At 45.1% G+C, this 13335-nt stretch overlaps 1 protein-coding gene across 1 annotated transcript in view; it reads right to left on the reverse strand.

Moving 5' to 3' along the window:
* Positions 1 to 13335, reverse strand: part of LOC126259379 (inhibitory POU protein-like) — a 496830-nt gene that overhangs the window by 124298 nt on the left and 359197 nt on the right. The window contains exon 3 of the mRNA XM_049956129.1: positions 3221 to 3277. Coding sequence (XP_049812086.1) covers positions 3221 to 3277 — 57 coding nt within the window. The remainder of the gene's footprint in view (positions 1 to 3220; positions 3278 to 13335) is intronic.

Genomic DNA, 13335 nt, shown 5'->3' on the forward strand with positions numbered 1-13335 from the left:
GAGATCAGAACTGTTCAGCAAACTTTTCAAAAAGACTTTACGCATGGTGGCACTCTGTATTAGTTAATTAACAACAGAAAACAAGCACTGCACAGACATTTCATTTTTATTATGGCTTGATAACAAGGGTCTCATCAATAAAAATATTCTGTCTCGTAGCGCTGACTTGCATCTTATGATATAATTAAGCAGTAATAGGATGCTACAAATTTCATGGAATAAGGCATTCCAACGTGGGCAGGTTAAAGCATATGGGCATTAAACTACTCAGTTAGTTAGTTACGTGTTCCATAGATTATTTGAACGATTCTTTTACTGAATGATATGGAATGAGTCAGTTTACAGGAAATGTATACATGATTAGTGTTTTGTAAGCCAGATACCAATAACAAACAGCATCTTGATTAGTCAAGATTATCGTTGATGTAAGCGACCCTACTTCTTTGAATAGTTTTTAAAAATTGAATCATCTCGTTTTCCATGCACTTTGAATATGCTAAGCTAAGTGGAGAACTGGTGCTCTTTCTTTGCTTCCTTCAGCGCCAGTAGTAGTCATAATGTAACAAGTGAAGTACATATAACGACCTTTCAACGTTCCAACAGCTCTGAAATTGATAATTATTCATTTTGACAGCGGAGTCAATCGGTCGAATAGAAGCATGGACAAGGAAAATAATATCTCTTCAGCCTTAAAGCAAAATTTATAGCTCTGTAAAGGATCATATTTTGTAGATTCTGGGTAATCTTGGTTCCCTCTGTAGTCTCTGTTCTTTAGAAAATGGATTGACTATGTTATAAAGAACATGCCACGCATTTTCTTCACGAATGTAAATCTGCAGATTACGATATGGACATGCTTCTTTTATATAAATAACTTATATAGTGTTATAATTTCTTGGAAACTAAATCTACAGTTCATGCACCTTCGTTATTGTAGCCAAGTAAGCATTGACACGTGCTTAGATGAATTATAATATTTCTCCAATTTCACAGTAAGCTTATATACAGGGTGGCCAAAAACAGTGTGGAAAGCTTGTGAGGGTGTTGCAGGGGAGGATGTGCTGAGAAATGTTATTAAAAAAAAATTCGATACGTTTCGCCGTTTCCGAGTTGTCAGGTCACTGAGCGCGCAGTTTCAAACACTTGCACACGCGAAAATGCGGTAACGCACAGGCCGTATGTCTGTCCGTGCGTTATCACTTGTTCAGATGCTCATTACCAGTTAAAATATGAGTTTATCGGAAGTGACAAATTTAAGATAGGTAAGCAAGAGCTACTTTTGTCCGATTTGAGGACACCAAACGAAGAAAAAGTTTGGCGATATTGTCTCTGGCAGGCTGCTTCAATTACCTTGCGCGACGACATGGTTTTATTGCTTCAATGCAAAATAACTCGGAACGGCACAACGTATCAAACTGTTTTCATAAGATTTATTTCTCATCATAACATCCCCTGCAACATCCGTACAGTCTTTGCAGACTATTTCTGACCACCTTGTTCATTGGTGAGTTGAACAAGTAGAAAAATTTCACACTTATTCAGAAGCAATACAATTCTGGTCAAACAGCTATTTAACAAATCTTGTGCTATAAATGTACACCTAGTAAAATAAAACTAAGACATATTTTAAAAATAAATCTTTTTCGTGTGTAAACACCATTGTTTTGCCTTGATAGTCGTAGTAATGTTTTGTAACATTGGAATCTCCTTATTCGGATTATAATTTGTAGCGACAGTTAGGCTGTGCAGAGCAAAGAAGTGATGATTATGTACAATTGAAGCCGCGATGACATGATGTAAAAGAGTATGCAGTGCGTTTCAGTACATTCAACTGACAATATTTCCAAAAGTGGTACTTCTGCAACGAGCATTGCAGGCTATGAAAATAATGTCCCTCGTTTTGGAACTGCTAGTGCCATCTTCTGGCCTGTGTATGTTCTTTTCTTGTTTGAAATAATTTTAGAAATGTTGAGGAGGGCAATCTAATGCTGTAATTTATGATATTAGAATCCAAGACTACCTGATGTGAAATAGTTTATTTCATGACCGGTTTCGACAGTAGCTATCATCCTCAGATCCCCAGATGTTCAGCCGGCCGGTGTGGCCGTGCGGTTCTAGGCGCTTCAGTTAGGAACCGCGTGACCGCAACGGTCGCAGTTTCTAATCCTGCCTCGGGCATGGATGTGTGTGATGTCCTTAGGTTAGTTAGGTTTCATTAGTTCTAAGTTCTAGGCGACTGATGACCTCAGAAGTTAAGTCGCATAGTGCTCAGAGCCATTTGAACCATTTGAACCCAGATGTTCGGATACAATTCATTTAATGTAATAATGTACATGAGGGTACAACAGTTACACACAAGAAAACACATTATATCAATTACATGGCAGTCACGTCGACATACTGAGAACATGATTACAATAATACAGCTCCACACTGGTTTGTCAAATATATAAAAATTGCTAAATTAAATATCCATAGCACCAATAAGGAGCACAGGGGCAAAAATAGGTACATCATTAAAGATTCCTGGTTATGTACTTTTATGTGCTGTGAGTCATGTTAGAGTTCATTGAAGTTGGAACTACGTTCCTTTTTAGTTTTTGTATGTAACATGGTTTTTAAAAAATTGGTGTAAATAGTTGGTTAGTACCGCCTACGAAATAATCACGAACATATCGTTGCTTTCTTACGGTGGCGACGCCTGCTGACCGACCTTGAAACCACTTAACATGTGCTCTAAAAAGCAGCGGTTCAGTCTTCCTGAGTCGTCATCGACGCTTCATCTTATAGATCTGACAAACCAGCGTGGAACTGTATTATCGTAATTTGAGCATGTTCTCAATATGTCTACGAGACCGATGTGTAACTATTTCTGGGAGGTATGTAATTTTTATTATTCATGGTTCCTTGTCTATAGCTGTTGGACGACCATGCAGATTGCTACATTAACGTTATTCTATCTGTATCTTGAGAATCTGAGGATGTCAGCTAATTACTGTCGAAACTGGCCATGAAATAAACTATTTCACATCAAGCCATCTTGGCTTTAAAAATGATAAATTACAAGTATTTATCATTTATTTGAAAGTAAAAAAGGAAAAAAATGTAGCTTTTGCATGCATCTTATAAACAAAGCAGATAAAAAGTTTTCAAGCATTAAAAATGTAAGAAAATCGATGTTTAGAAACATGCGACAAAACTTAATCGGTTTGTAACGTACATTATGCCGTGGAGACCAGGAGTTGCACATAATGGACGCATCCTCAAGAATTCGACTCTGTAAATAAACAGGGAAGACACAATCAGCATTGGCTATGCAGTCTCCAAACAACGCGTCGCTTTCTTCTCCCACCTGAAGAGAGACATAATCAAACACAAGAAGCACATTAAAGTCTAAGTTTCCTTTTATGGCTAAAAATGAGACAAGTGAAACCCGCAGATCGACGATTTCACCTATTTACTATGTACGTAAGAAATAATAGTTCTGCAGCAACTGTTGGCTGACTAAACTCGACCACATATTATAGGTTAACCAAACTAACTCGCGTAAATTATATTTAACTTGTGTTCAACACAAGAAAGGTATCATTTCTGTTGGTAAACTGTGGCACGTGCACCGTGTGTTTGCCTGTTGGGCTTTAACCGTAGAAGTTTGCACCTCAGCACCATCGAACTGGACGAGAAATGAACAGGAAGGGCGTCGTAAACGGCAGCACAGTATTTTGTTCACTGCGTCGCGACGCACGGAAGACATTGATTCAGAGTGGCAGGAGGGTCACGTGACAAAGGCAGTCGCCGGCTAGCGGAGACAGTGGATATTCCTGGCTCCTTCCAGCCGTACGACGGCACGGAAGGCGACACGGCACGACGAAGAAGCGAACTTCACTGCTAAGTGTCCAGTCTGCATAATATAAACACTGGTTGTTTTGTTACGAGTTCTGTTAATCACGGTGCAGAATGTTTCGTAACGTCTCAATATTTTCAGAAAAGTGAGATACTTTCTAGGTACATGGTTAGCAGTAAAACAGTGTCTCACTTGATTATTTACGAGTACATTGAACGGAGATTTAGCTTCGTATCTGTAAACACACACACACACACACACACACACACACACACGCACACGCACGCGCGTGCGCGCGCGCGCGCGCGCGCTGGCACGCACACACGTTATAATAATCTCTGTTTGAAAAATTCTTGTACAGAAACTTATAAACTTCGTCTGTTACTCTCCCATCGCCAAAAATACCACTGAGTTCAAGGTGTTCCAGGAAACTCAACTTCTTTTCCTTGACACACGTCCCCCACATTACCAAAATAAAAGGAAGGAAATCAAACGAAACCTCTACAGTTCGTGTGTGTATTCTTAAGTTACCTAAAATCAATATCATACTAATGAATTTTCCGTCAGTCCATGGTAGAATATCTCGACCATATGGATATAAAAACATTAACTATTAATTGTCAATCCATTGATAGCTTATAAGGATATTATCATTTCTTTATTTAAGTCAGAATTTGCTTCTGTTAACATCGACATCCCCATGAAGAAATGTATCAGGACAATAAGTAAATACTGCAGCAAGTAAATAATAAGTAAAGTCATCAAAAGTACAATGGTCATAATAACAATAATAGTATTGTGACGGTATATGACATGAATTTCAAAATAGTAATGAGAGCAGGGTAGGAATAACGTGGGTTCCATGCTCTTTTGTTGGGATTAATCTTTCAGTGGCACAGAATGATTTACGAAAACCCTTATCAGAATAGTAGGACCGGTTAACAACCGCGAGGTGTCACGAAAAATAATTTATCTTAATTTAACGTAAATTTCAACAAATCAAGTGAAAATATCAGTTAAGCAGGTGGTAAGTATTACAGCTGATAACGGAAATAACTACACAAGGAGGATGCTCTCAAACTGCGGTGTACCACTGAAAACTTGGCCCGACTTGGATGCTGCCCCTGTGTATTGTTGTGGTAGGAGTATCAGAAAAATGTTTATTTTTCGAGTTTTTCAACATCTTTCGGAGTTACTGTAATTTTCAAAGTTGTTCACCAGTATGATGTAGTCTTTCAGAACGACAGTCAGTTATTTTCTTTCAAACTGAAAATAGTTAAGCAAGAAAAGAACTGGCTAACAGGCCGTAGAATCTTCCAATTTGTGTATAGCATTCATAAACATAAAATATTACTACAAGACAGGAATTAAGGTGCGTGGAATTTTACTCGAAATGGCTACAGAATTTAGTGAGAGCCTCGATCTCTGTCGTTATCTCCCTTTGTTTATGCCATATCAGTTCTATTGTGCTTGTATATCCTTGGTCTGTAAATACTACCTGCGTTTAAAATATATGACATAACTGGCAATCTTTTTTTTTTCTTATTATATCAACTGCGTTATTTAGTGAAAGAATAACTATTGGTGATATGAAAATTAGTGCTAGAGGGGGACTCGAACTCAGATTTCTCACTTTTCATGAGTAGGCGCCTTAAACACTCTGCTATTTTTTTTTAAGGCGACGGTGGGGGCGCGGGGGGCAAAGTGGGCAGGGGTCGAAACCTGAGGCCTGGCCACAGTGTCTCCCCCACCACCACCGAGCCTGTGGTGCTTAGGGAAATAGGAGACACAGGAATCAACATTAGTGGAAGGCGTTGTTATTTATTTATTTGCATGTGTTTTTGTAAGATTCACTAATATCATGAAATTATGGGAACACATCGGCGAAAAAGAAAAGAAATATAAATTCTGGTTAAAGAAAAAGAAGGGAAAAAGGAAAAGCAAAAATAAATAAAATCCGCGCAATCTGCGACGCGCTCTCCCATCCGCGGAGGTCAGAATTAGAATAGATCGTAGGCGGTTGAAACTCAGACACCGCCGGGGGAGGAGCCAGGTACCCCCCAACTCAGTGGAGGTCTAAAAAAGACCGCTCGAAGATAGCAAATAATGTTCGGTAACGTGGCGAGTTTTCGAGAGCTGCATGGGCTGTTCGTAAATAGGTCCAAAAGTCGAGGCGGGATTTAGGCCCCTCATGAAAGAGATAAGCGACCGCCCATCCTTTGACCCACGTAATAGCATGATATTTGGCGGCGGGAAAATGTCGGTCCTCCGGGTATAGGAACATTCGAGGTTCGATTGTGGCTGGTAGCACCCGGAGATAGCAGGCAATGATTTGCTGCACGAAGCGCCATACATCTTGCGACGAGGCGCATGTCAGACGGTGTTCATCAGTGTCCAGATGCTGGCAAAGGAGACAAAGAGGGGATTCTGACAAGCCAATGTTGCGCAGGCGCTGCTTCGTGGCAAATTTCCTGTTGACGATGTGATACCACAGTGCCCGGACGTTCGTAGGGAGGAAGGGCTGGTGGACGGTAGTCCACACTATGGGCCACTGGATGGAGGGATGTTTGGTCTCCATCACATTCCGGGGAACACAGCGCAGCAACAGGCTGTAAAAATCCTTAGTCCTAGGTGGGCGTGTATCCGGGAGACTGGTATGTATGTAACTGTAGTCGACGAAAAAGGTCGAAATATGGGACAAATAAGCCACGATATGGCCGACAGACACCGGTGGTGAGGTGGAAGCAGGTAGGAGGACTTCAAGCAGGCTGCGTGTTAGAGATGTACCCTGGCCCATCCACTGTTTTCTCATGGTACTCATGTACAAGGCTGCAGCTCGCATACGGACATTGACGAGCCCGACGCCACCATACCGTGAGGGCAGGGTAAGTGTCTCATAACGGACTTTAAACATTGAACCAGCCGTGAGATAATAGCCAAAAGCCGCTTGAAGGTTGCGCCCAATGGCAGTTGGCAGAGGGAGAACTTGCGCGATGTGAACCAATTTTGATGCCACATAAAGATTAATAAACTCAACCCGCTGAAGTGTGTCCTGGCGGCGCAAGAGGTTCTGGCGGACATCGTTGCGGATGACGTGTAACAGGCGACGGAAATTCGTTGCCGCTGTGCGTGTTACCGTGGGGGTAAAGGTAATGCCCAAGTACCGGAAAGTCCGCACAAGCGGCAGGGGTGCAACTTCACCCTCCTGGAGGCCTCGTCCAATGTGCATTGCAGAAGATTTGGTGACATTCATGGCACTGCCAGCGACAGCCCCATAACGGGTAATCAATTCGAGGATTCCCGAATCTCAGAGCCGGAGCGAATGAGGAGGAGGAGGTCATCAGCATATGACCGACAGCGAAAAGTGTGTTGGCGTAGGGTGAGGCCAGAGAGCTTGGTCGTCAAGCCACCAATAAGGGGCTCAAGGGCAATGGCATACAGGAGGGTAGAGAGGGGGCACCCCTGCCGTATCGAACGGCAGATAGGTACCGGCCCTGCCAAACGTCCATTGACTTGGACACGTGAACTGGCACTGTCGTAAAGACGCCGGATGACGTCGAGAAACGGACGGGGGATGCCCATTCGGGCTGCCACCGAAAACAGGAAACGATGACGTACTTTATCGAAGGCGCTGTCGAAGTCTATAGCGACGACCGCTGCCCGGAGTCTGCAGGCCGCCGCTATCGCAATTAAGTCGCGGCATTCCCCTGTGGCAGTCTGTATGTTAACCTGTCCGCCAGGCGTCGTTTGCTCTGGCGAGAGGATATGAGGGAGTGTAGTTCGGAGCCGCATTGCCAGTAAGCGCGCGAAAATCTTGTAATCGGCATTGAGTAGGGTGAGCGGTCTGTAACTCGTGACCATCGAACCTCGGACTGGTTTGTGGACCGATATAATGATGCCCTCAGCAAAGGCGGGTGGGACTGCTTGGTCAGATGTCATCAGTTCTTGATACATAGTCGTTCACCGTGGTGCCATGAGGTCCCGAAAGGTACGGTAAAACTCAATCGGTAAGCCGTCAAAGCCGGGCGATCTGTTGACTGCACCCTTGGCGATGGCGTGGTCGACTTCGTCTAGCGTGACCGCCACTGTCAAAGCATCCGCCTCCGTGTGGGGGAGGGTGCGCGTGACGTAGTGCAAAATGGAGTCATCTGCTGCAGTTTCAGCGTCTTCATCACTATAAGTACGACGGTAGTGCTCGACGAATGCGTGGACGATGTCATTCTGAGTGGTCACCTGCGTTCCATGAGGCGTGGTCAGAGTGCTGATGATCTGCCGACGACGCCTTCGTTTGTCGGACACTATATCATGCATGGATGGAATTTCTAAATCCGCGTGATCGTGGCGCCGCGTCCGTATCACGACCCCTTGCAGTTTCCGGCGCGCCAGCGCAATTATCTTCGCCTTAGTTCTTTGCCGTTCCAACTGGTTGTCCGGGGTTGGCGGTTGAGCATCCAGATCTCGGAGAATCGCGTAATAGAAGTCAACAGTGGTGCGATGCCAGTCGGCCATGTCCTTCCCGTATCTCATCATTGTCCTCCGGATCGCCGGCTTGGCACAGTCCAACCACCATGTCAATGTCGAGTGGTAGCGGGGAAGGCGTCGTTCGCAGGCTGTCCACGTTTCAGTGACTTGTTGGCGACACGCCAGGTCATGCAAGTGTGAGGTATTGAGTTTCCATGGCGCACGGCTGCGCCATACTGATTGCGGCGGAAGGAGGACCGTACAGATGTAAGCGCAATGGTCGGAAAACGCCAGCGGCCATCGTTCGGCGCCCCGTATCGCAGATCTAAGAGTTTGTGAGACATATATCCTGTCTAGTCGGCTTGCGGAATGACGTGTAAGAAAGGTATGGCCAGAAAGGTCAACGTGTTTAACTTCCCAGGTATCGTGAAGCAGGAGGTCTCGCACCACTATACGTAACTCCTGGCATGTAGTATAGTGGGGAATCTGATCTTTAGAATGCAGAACGCAGTTAAAATCACCTCCTAGTAGGCAATGGTCATAACGCCCTACAAACAGGGGAGCGATTTCCTCGGAATAAAACTGGGCTCTTTCATGCCGTCGGTCGGTGCCTGAGGGAGCGTAGACATTAATGATGCGTGTCCCCATGGCAGTGAGTGCCATGCCCCGAGCTGATGGAAGGAAGGCGACATCGGTCACATAAATCCCGTGGCGGACGTAGATGGCCACCCCGCGGCCCATAGGATCACTCGCGGAGGCGTGGGCGGTATAGCCATTGATATCCGGGAGACTAGCCAAGTGTACTTCCTGCAGAAGGGCGAAATCAATATCCGAAGCCCAGAACATCTCCTGCATAAGGCGGATTTTCACCCTGGAACGGATGTTGTTGGTGTTGATGGTTGCTATCCGGTAGGCCTGGTGTCGGATTGCTGGAGGCTGGTCCACTCCGCTGTCCGCGCAAGGGTGTGGGCGTCGCAGCGGAACGTTATCCCGCTGGCCCGCAGGGGAGTCTGGGGAGAGTATGATTAGTGGTGCGGCCGTGACGGCGCAGGGTCCCGTAACGGGTCCTGCTCCTTGACCTCCTCCTCGTGCCACGCCGTGGAAGCGGAAACTGGTGCATCGTCCATTTTGTCTGCGGAAGATGTTGTAATTGTGCGTGGTGTAGTGTCGCCTGTGTTACGTTCATGATTTAGTTCAGCGTCAGCACGGGGCGCAGGCACACCGATAGATGTCTCCGCGCTCATAACGTCTTCGTCAGCAGTAGCGGGTTCTGAGGCCTCGTGCTGGTCGACGGTTACGTCCTCCTCGACGTGTAACGTCTCCTCTTGGCCGGAAACGGTGCGACGTCTTCGCTTGCGACGTTTCGGGGAACGTTGTTTCCTTGTGCGACCCTCCGTGTCAGACGACGCAAGGGAGTCACGTCGTTCTGGCAGAAAGGCCGCTGTAGGAACGATGAGCGAGTCGATCTCCATCGTGTTTTCGAGGCCAGGGTCAGCGTCTGGTTGCGCCGGCATCTTCGGAGCGGCGTCGACGGCCGGCCGAGGCGGCGGGTCGTCCGAGGCGCTCTCCGTCGGTGTCGGGTCGGGCTCGTTGGTGGCGTCGTTTGTGGTGACCGGGCGACGTTGCAAAGCGGTAGGAGAAGCTAGAGCAGCGGCATAGGTCACCGGTAGCACCGTAGGTTGCGACGTGGGTGGTTCTTCGGCAGCTGGAAGTTGCGTAATACGCCGTTGTAGGCATTCGGATCGAAGGTGGCTTTCTTTGCCGCACCCGCAACAGGTCCGAGGCTGGCCGTCGTATATAATTATTGCACGGCATCCGCCAATCTGTAATTAGGACGGGACGTGGCTTCGGAGATCTATGGTGACCTGTCGGACCCCGTTTAGGACAGGATACGTCCGAAACTGTGTCCACTTCTCCGCAGTGTGGCCATGGACTGTGCCGTATGGGCGTAGTGCCGCGACGACTTCCTCAGCAGGAAGTTCGAATGACAATTCGAAAATGCGTATCGTTCGCATACCGAAGCCTGCGTGGTCGACGGTTACCTCCCCCACATTGCCATCAGCGTGACAGAAGCGGAGCCCCTGTTTGGTCGCACGTAGTATGCGTTCGCACGCCGCGTCGTTAATGATTTTCACATAGACCGTGCTGCTCACGATGGACAAATGTATGCCGATAATATCGGTCGCCGGGATCTTCACTTCCTCTCGCAGAAAACGCTCCACCTCGAGTGCTTTGGGTCGGGCATAATCGTTGCAGAAAGTAAATCGGAGTGTTGATTTACGGTAACGGTTCGTCATGGATCGTACAAGGTAAGCCGGCACTTAAGCAACGGCCGTCAGAAAGTAAACAAGGCGAGCTCGCGCGCCGCACGAAGTCAACACGTACGCGTCCGCTCTGTTGCCCTGCCGAAGGCAGACTGCTGCAATCACACTCGCGTTGCATAGGTAAGTCTGTGGTGTGGAGGAATTTAGTTATTTGTGATAATATGGTAGCGAAATTGCTGTAGGATCATTTGAAGGGTTGAGAACAGGCGGTTCTGCATCGTCAGTAACATGCGAGTACGTGCTGAAGGGTATTGTATACGAATATTTCATGTGATGATGCTTTAAAGATTTCTAAATAAAACAAACATTATTAATACTCTACGTCTTCAATCTTCATCTCTACGTATTTGCAGCCCTCTGCCGCTAGAGGGCTCTGAATTGCAACGTGTAACATGGTGGCGTGTAACGGAACTATGTCGGTGTGTGAGAAACAGAATGCCTAACCGAGCGCTGCGACATCAATAATCCAATGCTTTCGGTTCACTGTCATCGATCGTCCTCAATGCCGTCCAGATTTGGCTCCATCCAATTTGCATCTGTTTCCAGAACTTAAAGAACACCTCCGAAGACTTCGCTTTGGATAGTGATGGAACTGTGCAAGCAGAGATGGGTTTGTGGCTCCGTCAAACAGATCAGACATTCTGCAGTGACGGTATCAACAAACCGGTCTCTCGTTGGGAGAAATTTGTTCGTGGCCAAGGTGATTATGTCAAAAAATAAATATGTAGACATGAAAAATAAAGATGTATAATGTCAATAACGTTTGTCTTATCTAAAAAGTCTTCATATAAAAAAATTCAGAGGGGCCTTTCAGCACTCCTTCGTGATATACATGTGTTACTGCTTGTTAACAAAATATTGTGTCCCGCTGAGAAATTTTTTGTTCCACGCAACTTTGTTACTTGAGTATTGCCTTTATTTGTAGAACTATTTTTCGATCCACAGGATAAAAACAAGAAAAGCTGTAAAATTTTATAAATTTAAATTACCAAAAAGAATAACTCCATCGTCGCATATAAAAAAATCTGACACAATGGAGGGTTATAAAAATGGCGTACTTGTCGTATTTAATAATTAGTGGGTTTTGTCTACAATCAGTGTTAAATTCTTCGGTCAGTTTTGGTTCTTCCGTTCGGTAATTGCATAAAGTACTATAAACAATTTACAAGCTTCATAGGAGAAACATCTTAATTGTCTTCTGCGGATGAATTTTTTATTCTATCCTATAAAGTTATCACTTTTCGTTAGAATGGTAAACGCTGTAATCGAACTTGAATCTTTTTGACATCGGTTACAATTGCCTGGAAGAGGTATTTCACCCAGATCCTCAAATAGTATGATGATATGAACTTCTTGAGAGGTAGAAAACGTTCTTGAACAATCCTTGAATGACTTCTTGCAAACGGTTCCAGGTGAGTGCAAAGCAGTTATGGGAGCCCATAGAGTTCACACAACGTATGAGCTGACGGTAATTGAGGTACTTCGCCTGTTTAAAAGCTGTTCTCTGGTGTAAACATTCTCGTCGAATATTTTCAAATAAGAAATAACATATCCATCGGTGTAATTCATAGCATTACATGGTACTTGCAGCTTGTTTGGTAGTTTATCAAAATGAGGAAAGCTTATAGTAATGGATTAAAGATTGACGCGTGGGATTAGCCGAGCGGTCTCAGGCGCTGCAGTCCTGGACTGTGCGGCTGGTCCCGGCGGAGTTTCGAGTCCTCCCTCGGGCATGGGTGTGTGTGTTTGTCCTTAGGATAATTTAGGTTAAGTAGTGTGTAAGGTTTGGGACGGATGACCTTAGCGGTTAAGTCCCATAAGATTTCACACACATTTGAACTTTTTTCTTTTTAGTGAAAGATTGCCCGCCCTCTTGCAAAAACACAACTTCGTTTTGTTTTATTTTGATTTGTTTATTCACCAAACATTTTTCACCACAGTTGTGACATCCTCAGAAGCTTCTTTCTTTTACTGTTTTTGAAATATACACACAAAAATTTTACGTAGGTTAGGAATATCATCAGATTATATTGTTGTTTATGGTACGTGCGAGCGCGCCTATCGATGTTTATTACTCTCACCTATCTTTGTTCAGAGAATTCTATGAGTTCTCTAGCCGGCCTAGACGGCGCATGTTCAGTGAGGGCAACTTTATTAAGCGGCTCCGCCAACAAAGGGAAGGAAGTTGCTGACTGCAGTCATTGTGGACAGTTTTCCTCGTGGCTGCTGGCTTGTCACAACACCGGCAGTCGGCTTGGCTGGTGATTGTGTGTGAGACCGGACGGCGGACTTCGATCTACATTGATGTTGATTTTCAAGCGGCACCGGTTATATGGAATTGTATCTGAGAGAGGAAGGCAGCCTGGACTTACGAATGTTGGTCTACTTCTGCAACGAACGTGGACTGGTTGTCGCCGAAACAAGATTGCGTGGTGAGCAGTTTATGGATTTTACACTCCCTGTGTTGTCGAAGGTGGTTAACGAGGCTGATATATATTGTTCGGCACGTCAGACATTTGTAGTTGCCCTCACCGGAGTAATCATTGATTAACCTTCAATATCGAGTAGATGAGTTGTTATAGAATATAATAAAAAAACTGCAGTTCGGCTGTCCTGAGAGTATGACAGTACTATTTTCTTCTGGGTCGAGTTAATAAGACTTACACATACTACTACGGATTTTCCGTCTTAATTCTATAGAGTTTA

Source organism: Schistocerca nitens, chromosome 5 (assembly GCF_023898315.1).
Source record: "Schistocerca nitens isolate TAMUIC-IGC-003100 chromosome 5, iqSchNite1.1, whole genome shotgun sequence".
Lineage (NCBI taxonomy): Eukaryota > Metazoa > Arthropoda > Insecta > Orthoptera > Acrididae > Schistocerca > Schistocerca nitens.